At 40.6% G+C, this 21,658-nt stretch overlaps 1 protein-coding gene across 3 annotated transcripts in view; it reads right to left on the minus strand.

The window, feature by feature from the left end:
* Positions 1 to 21,658, minus strand: part of TENM1 (teneurin transmembrane protein 1) — a 555,347-nt gene that overhangs the window by 152,314 nt on the left and 381,375 nt on the right. For all 3 annotated transcript variants that reach the window (XM_047082126.1, XM_047082125.1, XM_047082124.1), the window contains exon 15: positions 13,616 to 13,832. In XM_047082126.1, the coding sequence (XP_046938082.1) occupies positions 13,616 to 13,832 (217 nt within the window). The remainder of the gene's footprint in view (positions 1 to 13,615; positions 13,833 to 21,658) is intronic.

Genomic DNA, 21,658 nt, shown 5'->3' on the forward strand with positions numbered 1-21,658 from the left:
TAGGCGTCTGGAGCTCGGTCTGAAGAGCAGGCATCCTGGGAAATGCAAGTCAGAATACACTTTACCCGGAGCCTTATTTAACTAACAAGCTGCTTGTTAGACCATTCTGATGCAAAAGGTCTAATTCCTCCTGTATTTGCTATTTTCATGGCATAGTCAAATTATCCCTAGCCTTCAATAAACTTTTGGTTCCTTTCTCCTCTTTTCTATTTGCTGTCTTTTGTCTTCAGTGTCAAATTTCCAATATTCATTCAACACCTCAGGCAAAAACATCAACCTCAAGCCCAAGAGTTGGTTTGAAAAACAACGCTGAAAACTAAACTGCTGAAAGAAGATGTAATTTACTGCATTGTATTTCTGATTAAAATGTTTCCTAAGGAAAATGAGGCGCTGGGCCGGGGAAGTTGTAACTATTTGCTTTTGTTGCTAACCTGAGCACAAGCAACCTTTGAAGGGTAACATTCAAAATCAAGGTCCTGGCCAGCAGGGGATCTAGCGGCAGCTGGGCAGGTTAGGTTGTTTTCTCCGTAGGAACAGATGAAATCCTTTCCAGAGCTGACAGCTCTGGTCAAGAGAGAGTGTTGAGGACCGGGATGAGAGAGGCCGTGTGGGTCCTCCACTCACCAGTGCTGGAATCCTGCCCTGTAAATTCTTCTAGGATTCGTTATTTGGGACAGAAACCTGCGGCAAAGGAGGTGTGGCTCAATGCTTCCCGACATCCCCGCAGGCTTATTATATTGTCAAGTTGCACGGTTGGAGATTGTGTCACTTGGGCTAAAACAGCTCATCCACTGCCATCATGTACTGGAGAAAGGCTCTTCTCTTTAGAGTGTAATTCAGGAACTGTGGTATTGGTGCTCAGTCCCTCCCGGTAATCTTTCTCATATACAGAGCAGTGGTTCTCAAACTTCTTTTTCTTTACAATTTTTTTAATGTGGTTTTTTTTTTTTTTTTTTTTGAGACAGGGAGAGACAGAGCGTGAGTAGGGGAGGAGCAGAAAGAGAGGTAGACACAGAATCCAGAGCAGGCTCCAGGCTCCGAGCTGTCAGCACAGAGCCCGACACTCGAACTGGTCAACCGTGAGATCATGACCTGAGCGATGTTGGACGCTCAACTGACTGATCCACCCAGGTGCCCTGAGGGGTTCTCAAACTTGATCACACAGCAGAATCACGCGGAGGGCTTGGTAAAACAGTCCCCTGGGCTCCAGCCCCAGTTACTGAGTCATAGGTCTGGAATGCAGCCCGAGAATGTGCATTTGTAGCAAGTTCCCAAGTGACGCTGATGCTGCTAAAGACCAAAGTTTGAGAACAACTGTTCTAGTGAAAGCAAGACCAGAATACGGTCAGCCGATCAAAGTGTATGTACTCCTGAAGAGGGAGGCACAGGACATAAGCCATATAAAGGCAGGCAAGTCACTAACTGGTTCACAATCATACCGTGATGAAATAAATCTGTGAGGCATGAATTTTTAACTCATCTATATAAACGGTTTGCCAAATCGTATATTTTTTTACAAAATTTATTAATGTTTATTTATGTTTGAGAGAGAGAGCGAGAGCGAGTGAGTGAGCGGGGGAGGGGCAGAGAGAGAGAGGGAGACACAGATTCGGAAGCAGGCTCCAGGCTCTGAGCTGTCAGCACACGGGGCTCGAAGTCACGAACCGAGAGACCATGACCTGAGCCGAAGTCGGACGCTTCACTGACTGCGCCACCCAGGCACCCCTGCCAAATTATAGTTTGGGGAGTTGTGTTGAAGCTGTCATGACAAAGTGGAGGTTGGACTATGAGATGAACCGTAGGGTTCCTTCAAATCCAGAGATCATAAAATGAAAACATGTTTTAACCTGATTTGTCCGTGTCAAATAAGTGTCAATTTCCCCCATCCTTGTTATTCTCTTTAGACAGTGTTTGGATTCGTGTTATTGCACTAGTCATACCTGTCTTGGATAAGAGTTATATATCTGTGTGTCTTTTCTATTAGATAGTCTACTTCAGGGCAAGGACTGTACACAGCATATGCTCAAGAGAGCTTCGTAGACTTTCAAGGCAAATATTTTTACGTGAAGATATAAGATACTTAGAACCTACCCTCATGGCACTGCTTCAAAGGTTTCAGAGACTGCTTTGAGGTTCCTGTGCGACAGATGCCTTACAGTTCATTTATTAGAAGCCAGCATTCCGGATGGTGCATGAGGACTTTCTCCTCATGAGAGTTTTGTTTGCTAATTGACTACTTCAGGGAATTAAATGGTGCCCCTGTGACTGGGAAGAATGAATGAACATTCCCCCTCGCATGCTTAATTTATGAACACTAACCCCATCATTCCTTTATATATTGCCATACAATTACGATGTGGTATCTCATAATTTAAATACATTTGAGGGTTCTAATATTCAGATATTTGGGGGGTTTCCACACAGCACAGGCTAGGTTTTCGATACATGCTAAGCGGGTACAGCACCATGAAAATACTTAATGTCATAGCACAAACCTGTTTTCATGTTCTGAAAATGTGAATGCAGTGAATTTTCATATGCAAACCCAATAAAATCTCATTAGTTTTTACTGAAATAGAGCGGGCAGATTTAATCCTACTCAGTTGGTCACTGGCCCAAATAAATAATACCTACTAAATGGGTAACGTTAAAAGCAGCTGGAAGCATTACCCATCAACATTCTAGGACATTCTGGGAAAGGTGGTGCCATTGAAAATGCAGATAGCTTTTTAAGCAGAATTATTTTCCTCATGGCTAGCGATGTTTCAAGTAAAACAAAATGGGGGCACTCACCCTGAGGACGGTGGCTATTTTCCCATCTGCCCTGGTAATTGCTTGTCAAAAGCAGGCTTGCTTTGGATGCCTGAGATCCCCAAAGTAATGGGAAAAAGATCAAGTGTTTTGAAGCAATAAGAAAACTGACGACACAGTCACATTTTCAGGACTGCGTAAGTGCCAGTTTGCTTCATTTAGACACATGATTATTTTTGTCCAGAATTTGAATCCTGAAATATTTGTCCTGTAAGCCCTTGCGACTCCCGAAGAGCATCAAGTTGGTTTTTAGTTGGTTTGGTTTCGTTTGGATTTTGCCTGTGTTACACATCACTCAAATGGTTCTTTGTAATCAGCCCTATGGGGTTTTATTAACCTCATTAACCTTTCCTGTCACTTCTCTGCGAATCTGCCCTTCAAATAACGGATAGGCGTTAAATATAGGGGAAGGCTGTCTGATTGGCTATAGCCTGGCCACGGATTACTCTTCCTTCCACTGAGGAAAACGAGGAAAACGTGAGGCCTAGCTCCACCCGCACCAGGTCTAGCTCGGCCTTGCCGGTCATCACCCCTGTGACTTTTCCCTGCCCTATCCTCAGCCACCTCATAAACATGTCATTAACAATAAAACAACCCAGTAAAATGATTGTCTTATGAACTGTACCTTTCTAATGGAACTCTATTGTGTCCCCTGGTACTTGTTAAATATATATAACATACACAAACTTGCATAAATAAAACACTTATGAAGCACTTATTACTCTGAGCACTTTCTTTATCTTATTTCATTTAGTATCAGTATAACCTTGGGTTGGTACACAATTACTAGCCCGTTTTAAAAAATGAGGAAACAGCCAGAGAGGTTAAAAAAAAAAACACAACTCGCTCAACTTAACACGGCTCGAAAGTGGTAGGAGCGGTGGAGGCCTTTGGACCTGGATTCTAAGGGGCCTGAGCTATACTGCAGATCTTTCTTAAGATGTAAAAAATGTGGCTATAAATGAACATAAAGAGCTCACCTACAAAGATGGTGCTATCGCTTTCCATAGGGCCTGGGCTCCTGGAGACATTCACGAACCGCTGCGTACTTTCTACGTGCTGTGTGTGGAGTGCGGATGAGCGGCCACGTGTCACTCATTCCCTCTCCCCAAGCCTGCATTTACTCTGCCCTCTCTAGACACATATTTAGATGACAGAACCGGCTACGGCCACTGCAAGCAAATAGTATGGCTAAGAAGTAAGTAATAAGGAGTTGAGCCTTTTGAATTTCTTAATGGGGCAGTTAAGATGGATAAAATGTCAGAAAATCCCTATTCCTACTGAGATAAGCTGTAGATAGATAGCTACTGGTATTACTAATCACAATTATTAAGCATCTCAGAACATCTGAGTGCCAAAATACCACAATCAATTGAACAGCCTTTTGAAGATTTGTGCTCTGATTTCTTTTTGTTCTTCTTTGCCCAAGAGCGTTTGCAAGGAAGTGAAAGTCACACGTTCTTTCTTTTTGGTACCTTTAGGTGTTGACTGCTGATTTCAGGAGCTAGTCAGCACTATATATCTTGGAACCTTCAGCACTTTGTAATTTTTGTAATGTGTTTCCTAAACTTTAGCATTAGACAAAATAGTTGTCTGAAAAATCAGGAGATCCCGTCTTCACATACGTAACACCTTTCATATAAACGAGATCAAAGTGCTTTATTAGCAAGTAGCAATGATTTTAACTTCCCACTTAGGATGAAAACTGCAGAAGCGATAAGCGAAGGAGGTTGCTCAGGAAAAGCAACATGGTAAGACAAACAGAACTGCGAGGGACCATGGCCGGGCCAAACCACACTTGGAATTCCTTTTCCAAATGTGGGCAGGTCATATGCAGTTCTTCGCTTCAGAAAGCAAGGTGAACACGAGATAGATTTGCAGATGCTGATGCTCTAGGAAGAGCGTCTCCCAGTTCTTAGCTTATTCAATTTACTCAGTAATTGTTGTATTGTGTGTTTATCAACCCTTAGTTGTATACTCGGTATCATGTTTTTCATGTTCCTAGATTCTAACTACACAAAAACCTGCTATTAGCAAATAGACTTGGAGAACCTTAACTAGCAGATTGGTGAAAAAGTTAAAGAGAAAACATATGGATTCAAATTTGTATCTCAGCAAAATTACAAGTGATCATGTTATAGACCTTTGGGGGGGTTACCTGTGTGTAGATGAAAGTGTGAGTGTTGCTTCCACGAATGCTTGAATACCATTGGATTTTAGATATTCGAAAATACAAGCTATTCTTACCTCTTCTTTTTCCTAATTCCAAATCAGCGAGTGCTTTCTATATGTTTAATCTCTTTTGAGTTCAACACTAATTGATGGATCTGCTATTTTTTTTTCTTTTCAGGACTAAAATAGTCTGGGCTATTGCTGATTTCTTTCTAGAGGTTATTCAGTTTGTCTGAGCTATTCAAATTTTCTCAATGCACTACTCCTAGAGAATAGGCACCCCATCCCTGTATAGTAAAACCTAGTACACAGTATATAGTAATTGTTGAGAAAGGTTTGTTTTACACCTTTTCTTCTCATATAATGCCACAGAATCCTGATTTAGTGGATCCCTAAAAGTCGCCGCCAGGCCCTGGCTTGTGTGACAATCTATTGCATAAGGGTCCAAGATCATCTAAGATCTAGATGAATGCTATGAGGTCTCTGCTCTAGTGTCACTTCCCCAGAGTGGCTTTCCTGGACCACTCTGTCTAAAATGGTCACTCTCTGGAGGTACCTGGTGGTTCAGTCGGTTGGGCACCTGACTCTTGATTTTGGCTCAGGTCATGATCCCAGGGTTGTGGGATCAAGCCCCACATTGGGTTCTGTGCTGAGCGGGGAGCCTGCTTGGGATTCTTTCTCTCTCTCCCTTTGCCCCTCTCACGTGCATGCTCTCTAATAAAAAACTTAAAAACATTTAAAAAAGTATTATTAAAATGGTCACTCTCTGTCCCTAACCTTTATTTCACTTGAAAGTACTTTACCTACCTGACATTTACCTTTTCCTTTTTATTTTAACGTTTATTTATTTTTTGAAAGGGAGAGTGAGAGACAGAGCACAAGCAGGGGAGGGGCAGAGACAGAGGGAGACACAGAATCTGAAGCAGGCTCCAGCATAGAGCCCGAAGGGGCTCGAACCCATGAGTCGTGAGATCATGACCTGAGCCGAGGTCAGACGCTTAGCCGACTGAGCCACCTAGGTGCCCCCTACCTTTTTCATCATCATTCTTCCTCACTGGACCGTATGGGGAAGGTACTTTGTCTGCTGTGGCCCAGAGCCTAGGACAGTGCCCATCACCAAATGAATAAATGGACCAAATAAACATTGTAATGTTCATCAATCTTAAGAGTGAAATGATTAATCTTCCTCCAGGTGGATTACCTTTAAAGAAACTATAGGATCCATTGTTATAAATGATGCCAGAGTGTTGTTAATGGGAATTTTTTTCACTGTGGTAAATGAGAATGTTTTGCTGATGGATTTTTCCCATGGAATTCATCTGTTTAATACAAACATTTTAAATTGTAGGAAAAAATTACTTCCAGCCCCACATTTCAAAGAATGAAGCTTCTTGCAAATAGTTAAGCTGCTCACGGTCCAAATAAGCTTTGTGTTTTTCTTACAAGTTATCAATAGTCTCCCGTTTGTGTCAATTTTAGCAGCTTTTCATGCTCACCTGAGTTAATTAGTCCCATCTCGGAGCTACTGCTGAAAACGTCCTGGTCAGTCTCACTTCTGTCATTATTTAATGACTTTGTCTTTGTTAGAATACCTCTTGTCTTACATCCACTTAGGTTCAAGCAGTTGAATTTGAGACCCCTGTGTTGATAAACTCCAAGCTCCCTTAAAAACCTGATGTTTCATAATCCACAGAACTTACTGCAATTTGTAAATAATTTAATTATGTATGCATTTACTTGATGTTTTGACTGCCTTTACCACTAGAACGTAAGGGGAGCTCTGAATAAAGGGACGCGGTTTCTTTTGTTTCCTCCCATTCATGTAGTTCCTGGCACACAGTGGGCACTCAAGAAATATCTGTTGAATAAATGAGTGAAGACATAGCCTCTTTAAAAAAAAAGAGCTGACATCAGGATATTCTATTAGGGATGGCAGAAGAATTTGATACCTCTTCTGGAAGAATTTAAAGTCCTTGGTTACTTTAGGGGTGCCTGGGTGGCTCAGTCAGTTAAGTGTTTGACTTTGGCTCAGGTCATGATCTTGTGGTCCGGTCCGTGAGTTCAAGCCCCATGTCAGGCTCTGTGCTGACAGCTCAGAGCCTAGAGCCTGCTTTGGATTCTGTGTCTCCCTCTGTCTCCACCCCTCCCCTCCTCACATTCTGTCTCTCTCTCTCAAAAACAAGTAAACATTAAAAAATAAAAAAAAATAAAGTCCTTGGTTACTCTGGACATGCTAATACTTCAGTAAAATACAAATTTTAAAAAGCAATAATTAGTATCTATAAAGTATGGTTACTCTTTTTTTAATATTTATTTATTTTGAGAGAGAGAGAGTGCCACCCACTCTCTGAGCACCCAGGTGCTCACGTATGCTTGTTTTTAAGCCCTAGTCCCTATTCAAGATCAGCAGGTTCTGCAGCAGTGACCCATCTCCCTGCAACCTTCCCCACCTTAACCTCACTCTTGATTCAATAATTCATTTTGCCACTCACAGGATTTCCAATGGTATAAATTTCCACCTCAACTAAGTGCAGAGAAGCATGTTTTATTAAACAAGTTATGTTAAGTAATTATGGCTGTTACCAGGTATCATGAATAATCAGGAGCATGAATCAAGGTTTTATTACCGAGCGGGGTGTAGTAAGGGAGGGGGAAGGCTTGCGAAAGTCAAGAGTTTGCCAAGAATGCCATGCTATAGGCATTATAGTACTTCCATTTGCTCGGGGGCACTTGTCTTTGTTTTTCTCATGAGACAGAATGACGACGTGTACCAAAGGGAGCCAGTTCACGGCAGCCTTCATGTTGCCTTCTTGATATTGCTCCTTATTTTCTGATTTTTTCTTGATTCTAAATTTTGATTATCTAGCCCATTGAAGGAAGAGAGAATTACTGACGCTTGTACAAAGTTATAAATGATGTCAATTATGGGCAGGCTCTGACAGTGGTGGAATGTCTCATAAGGTAAAAAAAAAAAAAGAGTAATTACTTTGCTGCTGTTAGATAATCACTTCATCTTTTATGAATTTGTTCCTGTGCTATTTGGAGAACAGTAATCTTACCTTTAGGCCGGTTCTACATTTGGGAATTGACTTATTTGAGGTCCTAATATCATCTGTGTGTTCTAGGCAACAAAAATGAGTTTTTCATTGGCAAATACGAGAAGAACACTTCAATATTACTACAATGAAGTCACTCACTCCTTCTTTCCCGGCTTTTTGCTAAGTACTGTGTTAGAATCCGGGATACAGTGGTATGATAGATTAAAGATGGCCACGAATTCTTTGATACTTCTCTCATCATGAGGGGGGATCTATGTCTCCCCCACTTTGAATCTGGGCAAGCTCTGTGACTTCTGTAACTAACAGCATGTAACATAAGTGACACTGTTAAAATTTCTGGACACAGGCTTTAAGAGACTGGCATCTTCCATTTCTTGTCTCTTGGAATGCTCCCTCTTGGAGCCGTGAGCCACCATATACAAGCTCTGACAAACTCAAGGCTGGAGGCCATGCCAATGGGAAGCCCAAGTAGAAAGGCTGTATGTAGAAGGAGAGATTCCTGGCTGTTATCCAGCTGTTCCAGGCCCCAGCTATTTGAGTTATCCAAGCTGAGAGCCCAAATGTCACCAAGAAAAGACAAGACATCCTGGCCACACCCTGTGTGAATTTCTGACCCACAGAATCATGATATATAATAATAAAATATATTTGAATCCATTATGTTTTGGAGTAGTTTTCTACATAGCAATAGATAATCAAAACAAGGAGAGAACAAATCAGACTTGGTCCTTGTCCTGAAAGAACTTACGATTTAGCAATTAGAACAATCCAGAGCTAATACTGTATAAATCCCAGTATGGAGCAAGAAACTGAAATATAGTAACTTCATAGAAACTAGAAGAAACCTATCATTTTGCTCAACCTCTTCGCTCTGCACCCTGCTAACAGTGCTGTTATGTACGTAATGCTGTACTAAGTTTGGTCCCAACTCAAGAACTTTTCAACTAAGGGTGGGCATTTACCAGGAGTGGGCAGAAGAGGCTGCCATAACTTCACCCAACAGTATTGCTGCAAATTTTTAAATCTTTAAATTGTTCTTAAACCCCTTCTAAGTGATAAATACAATAGCCAAATGCCTCTCAATGTCCTTCTCATAGAAAGTAAACATTTTGCTCCTACTACAAGTGGGACCTAGACTATCTGAGTCATGACTGGTGATACATGATGCCATCGGTTAAAATCCCCTGCCTCAAGGGAGTGACTGGCCTAAGGTGTGAGGCAGAGTGTATACCAACTATTCACAGGGTATACACAGGTGCCCTGGTGAACTAAGGGTGGAAATATCATTCCATTCATGTGATTTCTAGTTCATGCTCAGTCACCTTTTTTTCTTTTTAAACCAACATAGTAAAAGGCCCCAAATTAAGTAAAATGGTAAGATGAGGTTTTTAAAGATCCTCAGGGAAACAGAGAAGAAAGGCAAAACCAAACACTTGAGGTCATTCCAAGGAAGGCTATAAAAGCTGTGTAGTCCAGAGGTTACCAACTCTAACTCCAGCCGGGCCAGGCGTGCCATTGAATGGGATGGAAGTGAGCCGGGTGTAAGGGGAGCAGGGAATGGTGACTGGAGAGACATGTCACATCCTATCCAGAGAGGCAGTCACCTATGTCACGGCCATGGGTGCAGAGATGCCGCGCTTCGTAAATTTTCTAAGGAAGGAAAACCTTCCAATTTTTATATCAGATCTTCTAATTTCTAAATGCTGGGCCAAACAAAACACATCTGTGGGCTGATGCTAAGCAACCTCTGGTGTAGATGCCTGACATGGATTGATGTGGGGTCAGCCTCTCATGGCTACAAAACGGACAAATGAGTTTGGCCAGACCTTGCTGTTGGCGGTTGCACTAACCCTGGTAGGATTTTGTTTTTTAAATGCACTTCTCCATTAGTGATGGCTAGTGAAATGTCTGGCTTTGCAAATTACTGCTGTCGTTTAGTTTAATGTACTCTTGTTTTTACATATTTATAAAAACCTTTTACATTATTAATAGTGATTAAATGCTTAGACACTGAAGATCAATAATGCTTCTGTTCACCTATTTACATTATTAAAAAGTAATAAGTCATACAGAACACGTATATAATAGGTGGTTTACTTTGTAGTCATGTTGGAGTAGATCGAAAAGATGAAACTCAGGCTACAGGGTAAAAGGTATTGAGGGAAAAAACGGTAACCGAATTGGGCTTGCTAGAGATGCGACTGTGGGCAGGTTACATGTTCACAGTGACATGATGCCATCACGGGGCACGGGAGGTACACATTTCATGTGCTCTCACGTGCCAGTGGAGCAAACTTGAAACAACAAAAGCTAGTCTCACTTGGATGCACAAGGATGAACAGATGTTTAACCTTTACGTGTCCTTGCAACAATTAGTCACCTACGCGCCACTGTCTTGAGCTCCGAAGGCTTCTGATGGTGGCAACATTCAGTGGTGAGTCATCTGTGGGGTCACATTTTGCCGGGAGGCAAATGAGCCCCTTGACAAGGCTTTCTTCATTGGCTTATCCAGCTATCTCTCAGTTATGTGGCAGAAGCAAACAAGCAGAGTGGTTTGCCTGATTATGGCACATAAACATTCTAGATCTGTCTGAAGCATGCAACTCCACAGTCAGGGATGTATAAGGGCTGTAAGTCTTTTCAGGGTTAGCCATCCCAGCCTTCCAAAGAGCCAAAGTGGCTTGGCATAGTGGTTTCGAGGTCAAGCTCTCGGCACCAGTCTACTTGGGTTCAAATCCTGGCTCTGACACTCACTGATTGTGAACTTGGGCAAACGACTTACTTAACACCTCAGTTCTTGTTTCCTCACATGGAAAGTAGGCATAATAACAGTGTCCACCATATGGAGTTTGGGTAAGGATTAAATGAGATAGCACATGTAAAAGCTTAGTGTGAAGCCTGACACATAATAATTGCCAAATAACAATTTGCATATAGGAAAGACCCATCTTAGCCGTCATTCAACCGTGTTCTTCTATCAAATAACGTCATGGAAATGTATTAAATGGAACTGGATTTTTAACTTCACTTGTTTTTTTTTTTTCTTGTGGTGACCCCGACATAGCTCATCCAGTATAAATTAGATCCAAGCCACCAGGTTTAGTTAAGGACAGGTTGAAATGGGGCAGCTGTGGCATAACAGAAAAGTTATAAGAGCTGCTATGATACAAACTCGGTGGCTGTGTGACGCAGGGCATTATTTAATCTCTCTGAACCTGTTTCCTCATGCATAAAATGCACTAACACAAAAATGTATAGTTCACGGGGCTACTGTGAGGGTAAAATGAAATAATGCCTGTTCGAGGGCTTTGCAAATGAAAAAGGTACTGTTTCGATGTAACCATTATTATCTATATATGTGAACAGAGTCGGATTTACGTTACCCAGAGTGATATCGCATGGGCTGATCTCTTAGAGGCAACAGAGCTAGACTGCTTGCCCTCAACTCTATCCCTTGGAAAAGACCTGCACCTTTTCTGACAGATTCGATAGGTCTGTAATAGCTGAGACCACTGGATGAAGGGGACCTGTCGTTCTGAATTCAAATGTGACTTGCAGCGCCAAATGATAACTTGCAGCATTTGACAAAAGGATGAAGACAACTCGGGCAAACCGGGAGAAGGAGGGGGCATTAGCTACGGTAAGGAATAGGTCTGTTCACTCTGCCGGCGCTGGCAAGTGGCTGGAGCCTGAAGCCGAACCACAAGGAAGGAAGTCTCTCTTCACTTTGCAAAGCTTATCGCGCCAGTGTCCTGCTCTGGGTCATGACCACTCATGTCCTGCCTCTCTGAGGTCCTGACCGTCTCCCTTGACTTGAGTTCAGTGAGTCATTTAACATACCTCCGTGACATGGAGGTTGCTATTTCTTTCACTTTTTTGTTTTGTTTTGTTTTGGACTCACTTTTCCCTAAGCATGGAGAAAGCTGCAGGGAGGGTGGGGGGAATGGCTGTGTTTGTTCCTTTTGTTTCTCTGGTGGACAACAAATAAGCCTCCGCTACCTAAATAATGACTTTGACTGCAGCCCATCACAAAGTTTCCCCGGAGTTGTTACTGAGCTGGCAGAAACACTTCAGAATGGGGAGGACGAAGTCTCTTGGGAGAAGACAAACTCGATCCCCTGGCAGAACAGGTTTGGGGTTCTGTCAGACACCTAAAAGGTCACCCCGAACAATAATAAAAACAATGAGGATGCCTTAAGTTTCAGTATCAGTTCTTACATACAATCTGTGGAAGGGATGCTGCTGAATGTTTTAAATTTCCATGCACATCTGGGCTTTTTTCGTCTACTACTTTGTGTAGCTCAAGATTGAGTGGTAATTTTCTTAGATTATCATTTGTATTAATATAAACTCTTGACTGAGTTTTCTTCTGGGGACTGATAGCACCCACCACGATGCAACTAAGTGGGCACGGTGTAGACAGGGGCCACTGGACAAATATTTTGCATGTTTCAAATTCCCATTTGTAACAATCTAGAAGGTAGTGAAACGAACACAGGAGGACATTTTTAAGAGACCAGAAATGTTGACTTCAGTGACTCATTTATGTCTAGTGCTAATTAGTAAAATATATCATTGCTGAAGATGAAGCAGAGAATATAGCAATGAGCAAATTCATGTGATAATACTTCAAACAAGTAAGTTAATTTTGAAAAAATTCTTTACCTACTGGGTTGGGCTTTGGTCTCATGTCTTAGTGACAATTCATGCATTTGAGCTTTCTTAGAAGACAGATTTTCACAAGTCTTGTATTTCACATTAAGACGTCAAATTCAGCCAAATCTTTCATATAGAAATGTTTTACATAAAGGAATAAAACTTAACATTTGGCTTTTGAAATTCAGGAGTTTTCAAGGGATAAATCCAGAAGCTAAACAATAAATCTGCAAATTATACTTCCATCCTGTTTTTGTCATTAAAAGCCTCATCTGTGCTTTGCTACAAATAATACATACTGTACGTGTGTGTGTGTGTGTGTATGTGTGTGTGTGTGTACCGTTGACCCTTGAACAACACAGGGGTTAGGGTTCCCCCATGAAGTTGGAAGATCCACATATAACTTTTGATACCTCAAAAACTTAACCACTAATAGCTCACTGTTGACCAGAAGCCTTACTAAGAACATAAACAACTGATTAATGCATATTTTGTATGTTATACGTATTGTATATTGTATTCTTACAATAAAGTAAGCTAGAGAAAAAATGGTATCAAGAAAATCATAAGGAAAATACATTTGCAGTGTTGTACTGCGAAAAAACCCACATATAAGTGGATCCGTGAAATTCAAACCTGTGTTGTTCAAGGGTCAACTGTATACACACACACACACACACACACACACACACACACACATTTATATGTGTATCTTTTACGATAAAGAATCTCAAGAAATGGCTTCTCACTCTTAACCAATCAGTAAGGTCTTGGGCATTCCAGAGATGCCTAAAAAAGGAATTGATACATACTGTGTGGAATGGAAAGTAGCGTGACTTTTAGAAGACCTCTTCCTTTCACAGTTAAGGAAAACCATGACCACTGTTTATTAAGAAACAAAATAAATACATACATACCTGCTGTCAAATGAGATCTCTGGAGGAATGACATGAGTACTGTCCTTGCCCATGAGGAATTTGATTCGATCATAGAAGAGTCTCGAAGTATGCTGAGAGAAGAGGGGTTGGCTTTGCTGAATGAGGTCAAGAGGATCTGGTGAGCCCTGACAGAGGGGACTTACATAACAGTTGCTTTGTTGACAACAATCAGGGTCCACACAGTCAGTCAAACCATCTGAAAAAAAAATATGCTTTTTGAAATTTAGCTTCAAGAGAAACAACACTGTTTAAAATATGCACAGATGGAGAAAAATCTAGAATACAGACAAAGGTAACTGTCCATGTTTTGAGTTTAGGATCTATTAAATTTGCATGTTTCTCATGAAAAATTACTCTGAGTTTAGATGGCACAAACTATTTTGCTCATAAATCTTTCTTCCCTGAATTCTCCAGCATTTATGGGCTGTACTGTACTGTGTACATTTGGATAGAGTCTTCCATTAGGTATCACTCTCTTTAGAAGTTTCCTTCTTCCTCAGCAAGGCCATTCCTCCAGGATAGCAACTATTCTTAGAGTTCTTTTGAATTTCTCACACCATGTGCATTCATGAGCACACAATTAACAAATGCTTGCCAACTTGAATTTGTTTGTGTTTTTTAAAACATCTCCTGATATTCTTGTCTAGTGGTAATTCTCAAAATAGAAGTGGGCATTCTCATAGTGATAATTTGTGTCTGGGGCAGGGCAGTGATTTTCAAATGTGTAGCCAATTATCTTGGGGAGCTTATTAAATATACACATTTTTGAGCCCCACCTATTAAATCAGAATTTCTTCAAGCCCAGGATTATGCATATTTACTGTGAGTGAATCTGAGGTACACTACTGTTTCAGAACCATTTTTTTTTTTTGAATTTGTAGAATCAACTAGTGCTTACTTGTTCCTAACTGCGGTTATTTGATGCAAGTACTAATAAATCTCAGGTATATGAATGTGATGAGTTGCTCTCTTTCATTTTGTAGGCCTTCACTATTTACTCAAGACTCTTGAATCTCTGGTTGTACCAATAAAAAATCACATAAAGGTTGCATTCTTTGGTAGAGGAATTGATGAGGGGCAGAGGGTTACAGGAGGAGGGGAGACCATCTGAGAATCTAATAGGTGCAAAAACACTGTGTTAGATGATTGGGGAAGTAAATAGAGAAAAAGACTCTTTTCCTGTTTTCAGGAGCTCAGAGTTTAGTAGGAGAAACAGGTGTATAAACAGCTGACTCTTACACGAGTTAAAAGTGCAGTAAGTATTCCAAGAAACTACGTGCAAAGAGAAGGGGCTGGAGTGATTAACGGAGCATATGGACGCTTCATTCCACCCCCAACAAGCAAAAAAATTAAAGTCCTTCCAAGGTCCTTAAAGCAGACAAGTAGCTCTAATTTAGATGTTTAACAAGGGTAAATATAAAGATGCTAATCTTCCTGGCTGGCAGTGGAACAGGGAGGTTCAGATGGATCACCGGCTCCTTAAGGCTGATGATGAAAGTTGCCAGCGCTGGTTTCACGCAGCTCTTTGGCTTGTTCCCTTCCTGACGTGGGTGCCCCCGTGGAGGCGGACAGGGGTGGACCACAGCTGGGGGCAATGAAAGCCAGGAACACCAAGAGAGTAGACATTTGGAACAGTAGCCCTGGGGCACCCAGGGAATATTTTCCCCCACATGAGGTCGTTTAAAATTCCCTGTACCACAGACACTACTTTGATTTAAAATGCGGTTTGCTGCTTTCTTGCCTTCCCTGGTTGTTCAGTGCATTTTTTGCCCTGGTTTCTACTTCTCTGTAGACATCTTTCTTTTTCACTGATGACTAACTTTTAAGCATGGATTTGTTGCAGTAAGAAGTCCCCTTCTGCTCTCCTTTCTCCCCTCATTCAGCAAATCATATTAGCAGATTTTCTATAGATTTCAGAGGCCACCGCCACCTCCCTCTCCAATACGTTGTTGTCAGTCTCCTATTAGCACATTATCTCTTTACTCTGCTAATTAAACATCTGGATGCACTGAAAAGCTGGCAAAAACATCAGGCCGATTAAAGGAGTTCTCTGATGTCTGGAATTGGTGCATAATACACGGAATAATGGAAAACTGCTTTTCAAATGGGCAGTCACCTTTATCTTTCAGTCGGTGACGAATGTACTAGTAATAATCAGATCGGGCACTCACAGGTTTCAACCTGTCAGTTCCACGATCCAAACTGATTTTTGAAAAGAAATAGATTTTAAAAAAATAGAAATGTCCAAATGATATTCAAAAGTCAATTCTAAAAACAACACAGATCCAATTCAAAACTGGGACTCACATTCTCATCTAGTTATGTGCTATAAATTCCAAGCTAATGCTTCATATTTAATAGTTGCTATTATATAGGGCTGACCCTGTAAGACCTCTGTTTTCTTAGAGAACAGTGAGACTTCTGTTGAATCTAGGAAGGCTGCAGGCAAGCAGACCAATAATGGTATGCAAGCCCCAAATTATAATTTATAGGTAAGCCCAATACGTGCACAAAGATCTAGTTACCAATTATCACATTTGGATAACACTCCATACAGTATGTCTAGACTGTTACAAAGAAGTGCAAATGACAGTCACACTGCATGTGTGGGTTTCTTTCTTTCTTTCTTTCTTTCTTTCTCTTTCTTTCTTTCTTTCTTTTCTTGGACTATTACCGGTTCTATTATTGTTCTGAATTGAAAGCTGTGGCACCCTCCTGACAGCCAGGCTCAGGGTATCAGATATGAACATATCAAATATTAACTGATTTTACTTTTAGGGCCTCTTCATTTTAAAGGACTAAAAAATAAAACCCAGTAAAAAAGAAGGAGGTTAAATTATCTTGAAGGACTAAACATGGCATTCATTGATCTTAGCTTTGCCAGCCAGTTAGGGACTATGCCAGGAGGCCCAACTGGGGCTAATAAAGACCAAGGACACTGGTTTCTTTTGTATATGATCTAGTAATTTACTATAAAGCTTTTACTTACCAGATGTATGCCCGTGGATGAAAGAAGGATTGGACAGGGGGATATGAATGATATACGGAAAACCTATCCTTTTCTAATCCTTAAAATGAATTTGTAAATATCCTTTTACGGACAACATCCATATTATCACATTGATAAAAATGGACAGCTAGGTCATGTCAGGGTATCCAAAAGGATTTGGAAGCATGTATAATTAGTTAATATACTAGGTATGGCACTAGGTTCTTCCACATAGATTATTTCAACTGATCCCTACAACAACCCCGTTAGGCAGATATCTCATCTTCATTTACATTTAAGGAGGAGAGGGTAAATGTGATTGCACAGTTGGAGGAAATAGGAGAGTCCTATCAACACGCAGTGTTCTCACTACACACCACATGTTCAGCAGCAACATCTAAGCAGTATTACTAGCACTGGCCCAGGCTGTAAGGCTTCTAAGCACCTGACTAATGTAGGTATTTAGAACACACGAAGTGGTTAAGGTCAAAGAACCGGACTGTGATTCTAATCTTACTTCGCTGCTTACAATCTAAATGATCCTAGACAAATCAGTTCATCTCTTGGATTCTTAACTTCCTTACCTACAAGATGGGGATTATAAAAATGCCTACCCCACAGGGCTGTTGTAAGGATCACCTGCTATAATAATCATACAGAATTTAGCACAGTGTTTGGTACGCAGCTAGCACTCTCAATCAATGTTAGCTCTTGCCATTAACCAAGTTCTACCCTGCACAGACTGCAAAGAGTCTAAGGATAGAGTCCCGGGGGTAGATGCCAATGGTGTGCAGTGGCAGCTAAGAACGTTCAGACCCACTTCTACTGAAGGTGCCTTATCACTGGCCAGAGGGCAATTAACTTCTGTGTCGCATATTCAGTTCGCTGGAATGTGTTCATTTTGTGCACTCTGCATGGTTAGGTTGTCAGATGGGTAGAATCCTGTGTGGCTCTAAATAGACACTAATGCTACAGTAAATCTTTATTCATTGAATTTCACAAATTCACAATTTGTTATCATTTGGACAGGGGCTGGATTGAAGCTTAACCTTTTCAGCATCTATAGAACAGAGGGTCTGCCAAGCAAATGAATAGTCAAAAAGAAATTGAAGGGCTGATCATTCCCATGACTCAGTTAAATAAAATCTTCTCAGGCATTTTAGAAACCCATAAAAATGGACTAATTATAAATCATTCATAAATTTTTACTCAAGCAGGCCCCCCTACTAGGCACTGCCATTAGCTTAGCTGTTGCTGTTATATGCGTGGAAGGTAATAGGACTGTATTTCCTTTGGAAATAGACTATAATTCATTTGATCTTTCACTTATTCAGGCTGACTTTCACCTCCAGCATTTTGCTGTATTAGTAAGAAGAAAATGGGAGAGGCTCAAGTGCACTCAGGATTTGACCTGATCCAATCACTGTTATTGCAATCACCTCATACAATTGACTTTTCCTGGGTCATGAAAGTAAATTGTTTATATGCCACTAATGTTCGTGTCCTCTGGTCCCCACCTGCCATCACTGGGGCTTCTCACATCACTCAGAGTAGAAGCCCATGTCCTGACAATGACTTAACTTCCCCCCCAGTCTGGCTCTTCACAGTCTCTCTCTTACCTCTCTGACCTTACCTCCTATTATCCCATGACCTTCCAAGAAGCTTGGAAAACATGTGACCTTCCCCATTATTCCTTTGCCTGGAATGTTCTTTACTCCAGTATCAACATGGCTCACCCCTCACTTCCTTTAAGCCCGAATGCCACCTTTTCAGGGAGGCTTTCATTTTCCACCTTATTTAAAATTCCACCCCTGTTCCACATCCTATCCTTTTCTCTGCTTTTTAAAAAATGTCTCCGTCACACTTACCATCTTCTAGCATACTATTTCTTTTAAAATTTCTTTTAAAATTTTGGTTTATTGTCTGCCTCTCACGACTAGAATCTAAGCTCCCCGGAAGCAACGATTTAGTCTTTTTTATTCATTATTTCTTCACTCGAACAGTGAATGCCGTTCAAAGTAAGCATTCAGTGAGTGTGTGTTGAATGAATACATGCGTGTCCTGAAAGTCCTATTTCTATGACATTTGTAAATCTACCTAAAGATTAATAAACATTCAACTAATGCATCAAAAAACACAATTTATAAATAGATTCTTCATTGATACCACACTTTTATTACCCACTTTAAATTAATGGATTTCAAACATCATCTCATTCATTGTCACAACTGCAAAGTAGGCAGATGTCAAGTACTACTAGCCTTAGTTGCTAGATAATGTAACAGAGGTGGTCACAGAGTGCTCAGGTGAGTTACAGAGTTTAGATTTTCCAATTCTGTATCTGGAAGAGTTTGTATCTGGAACGACTGGGCAGTTTAAGCACTCTTAAGTAAGTGAGGATCCTTTAAAAAATGGGTTGTTTAGAAACGAGGGGGGCATGGTCAGAAGAGAATAATTAGGAATATGCTTTCTGACCTAGGTCTTCTGTCCCAAGCCAAATCTTAACAGTAAACGTGGAGAAGGTGTCTGGCCCGTAAACAGAGCAAATGTTACCAATTCATTGCTCCTTCTATTTCATTTTCCTATTTATTAAACACTGCAGCATGCTGGTGACATTCAAAACATGAGGCTTATTGATCCATGAGCTTATGTGTTCATAATTCACCCATGGTGCTGATTTCTAGATCTAGAAACACTATATCATAGAACAGGCTTGCAAATAGCTATTGTTCTTAATGAATGGTGACTTGTTATGAAGAATGATTCCTGGAAGATCATTCTCTTTTAGGCAATTAACTTATTGATTTTACCAATGAATATGAATATAGACCGGTGGGAGAGTTTGTATAAGAGAAGCTTGGAAAACATGTGACAAATATTTAAAAGATCAGGGGGAAAAGAGCCGTTCTGATTAAACACTCTTATTCCTCACCTTTTTAACCTCCTTGACAGTCTTTCCACAGTATCAGAAACCACCTTCCTTCCTCTACAACTAGAGTGAATAAAATGAAATCTCTGCTTGATGACTGAAGATTGTATGAAATTCACACTGTTCTCTATGATCTGGCTAATACCTAGCTTCATATTCTCATCTCCTACCAGTCTCTCCTTGGCTCATATTCCAGCCACAATGACTTGCCTTTCACTTCCTAGAAGAGCCTAGTACATTTCCATCGCAGGGCATTTGTACATGCTGTTTCCTTGGCCTGGAGCATTCTGCTCCAGACTCATGTGGGGCCTCCCTTACCATGCAGACTTGGTTAGCTCCCTACACATGTCTCTAGCGCTCTAAAAATTTTATAGCATTGCTTACAGTTGCCAATATGTAGTTATTTGTGTCATTTCTTATTTAATATCTGTCTCCCTCCCTAGGCCATAAGCTCTATGAGGGCAGAAACTTGTCTTGTCATTTTCTCCCTAATGCCAACCACAATACTTGGCACGAAGTAGTAATGAATGATGGAAAACTGGGTACTCAGTATGAAATGTCTGTCTGAAAGATAAACATTGGAGTCAAACATTTAGATCAGCATTATCCAATAACATTTTTTTAAGATGATGGGAATGCTCTAGATCTGTTCTAATAGTCACTAGTATCATGTGACGACTGAGCCCTGGAGATGTGCCCAGTGCAGCTGAGAAATGGAATTTTTAATGTTATTTAAGTTAAGCTGAAATAGTCACATTGACTAGTAGCTACTATATCAGACAGCGCAGATTTTGAGATTGCCAAATGGTTAGATGTTGGATGGTCTATAAACTTAGCCAAACAACATAACAGAGTTTGACATTTTCATGAGGTCCTATTTATCATTTTTTTTCTATTGTGGTGGTTTCTTTCCTTGCTTTTATGTTTAAGAAGTCCTTTCCTGTCTTGAGATTGGTCACCTATATTTTCTTCTAATTGTGTTTGGGTTTTTTTTTTATCTTTAACTCATTAATCAGCTGGAGTGTTTTGATTTCTCTTCGGCTTTTGGAATACGCTATAAATTGAAAATCTAAGGTTTTTTTTCCTCAGGAGTTGTCTGAGCATTACTTCACAATGCTTCTTTTCCCTACTGATTTTTGATGCCAGTTATATAATCTACTGAATGTTTATTTGTCCTGGGGTGTGTTGCAGAGCTTTCATTTGGTTGTACTGATCTGTCTACTCTTCAATCTGTACCCCTTTGGTTTTTTAAATATTTTATTATTTATTTTTGAGAGAGCACAAGCAGGGGAGGGGCAGAGAGACAGGGAGACACAGAACCTGAAACGAGCTCCAGGCTCTGAACTGTCAGCACAGAGCCCGACGAGGGGCTCGAACTCATGAGCCATGAGATCATGACCTGAGCCAGAGTCAGACGCTTAACTAACTGAGCCACCCAGATGCCCCAGTACCACTTTGTTTTAATGATCATAGCTTTAAACTATTCTTTAATGTCTGATAGTTCTAGCTTGTTCTCTTTGTTTAGGCTATTCTGATTCAGTTAGTGCAACGTCTAAACTTTTTTTCTCATGTCAATTTATACGTGCACATAATGCATGGTGATCACAATTTTTAAACTCCAAATCAGGATACATGATTAACACAGGAAAATGTGGTCACCATTCACATCAATATTAAGTCTCCTCCAAGCACAGGGTTGTGTACGTGGTAGGTGCTTTTTGACTAAAAGGATAAAAGAGGTAGAGACATTTGATTGGTCTGTAATTTCTATGGTAGTTAGTTCTTATATATACAATGCATAAGACAGCTTTCCTTGTTTTGCATGTTAAGAAAAAATCCAAAGGTGATTTGTTCTCTGTTCTGTTCTTACTGTTCAAGGAGCTCTTAGGTAGCTCCTAGACCAGCTGTGTCACCCACATATTCAATGCAGCCCAATTAGTTACTAAGAGTCACAATGCATTGAATCAGAGTGTGACTAAAGTCAAAGCTGCAGGAAACAGCAGCAATACTAATGAGTATTCAAAGCTGATTAGAATGCAAAAAAATCCTGCTATTCTTTAAGTATCAGCGATAATATGGAGCAATCAGGTAGCAGCTACTTGAA

The sequence above is a fragment of the Lynx rufus genome, unplaced genomic scaffold (assembly GCF_022079265.1).
Source record: "Lynx rufus isolate CCGP_SWC_20201006 ecotype Redwood Valley unplaced genomic scaffold, mLynRuf1.p SCAF_19, whole genome shotgun sequence".
NCBI lineage: Eukaryota > Metazoa > Chordata > Mammalia > Carnivora > Felidae > Lynx > Lynx rufus.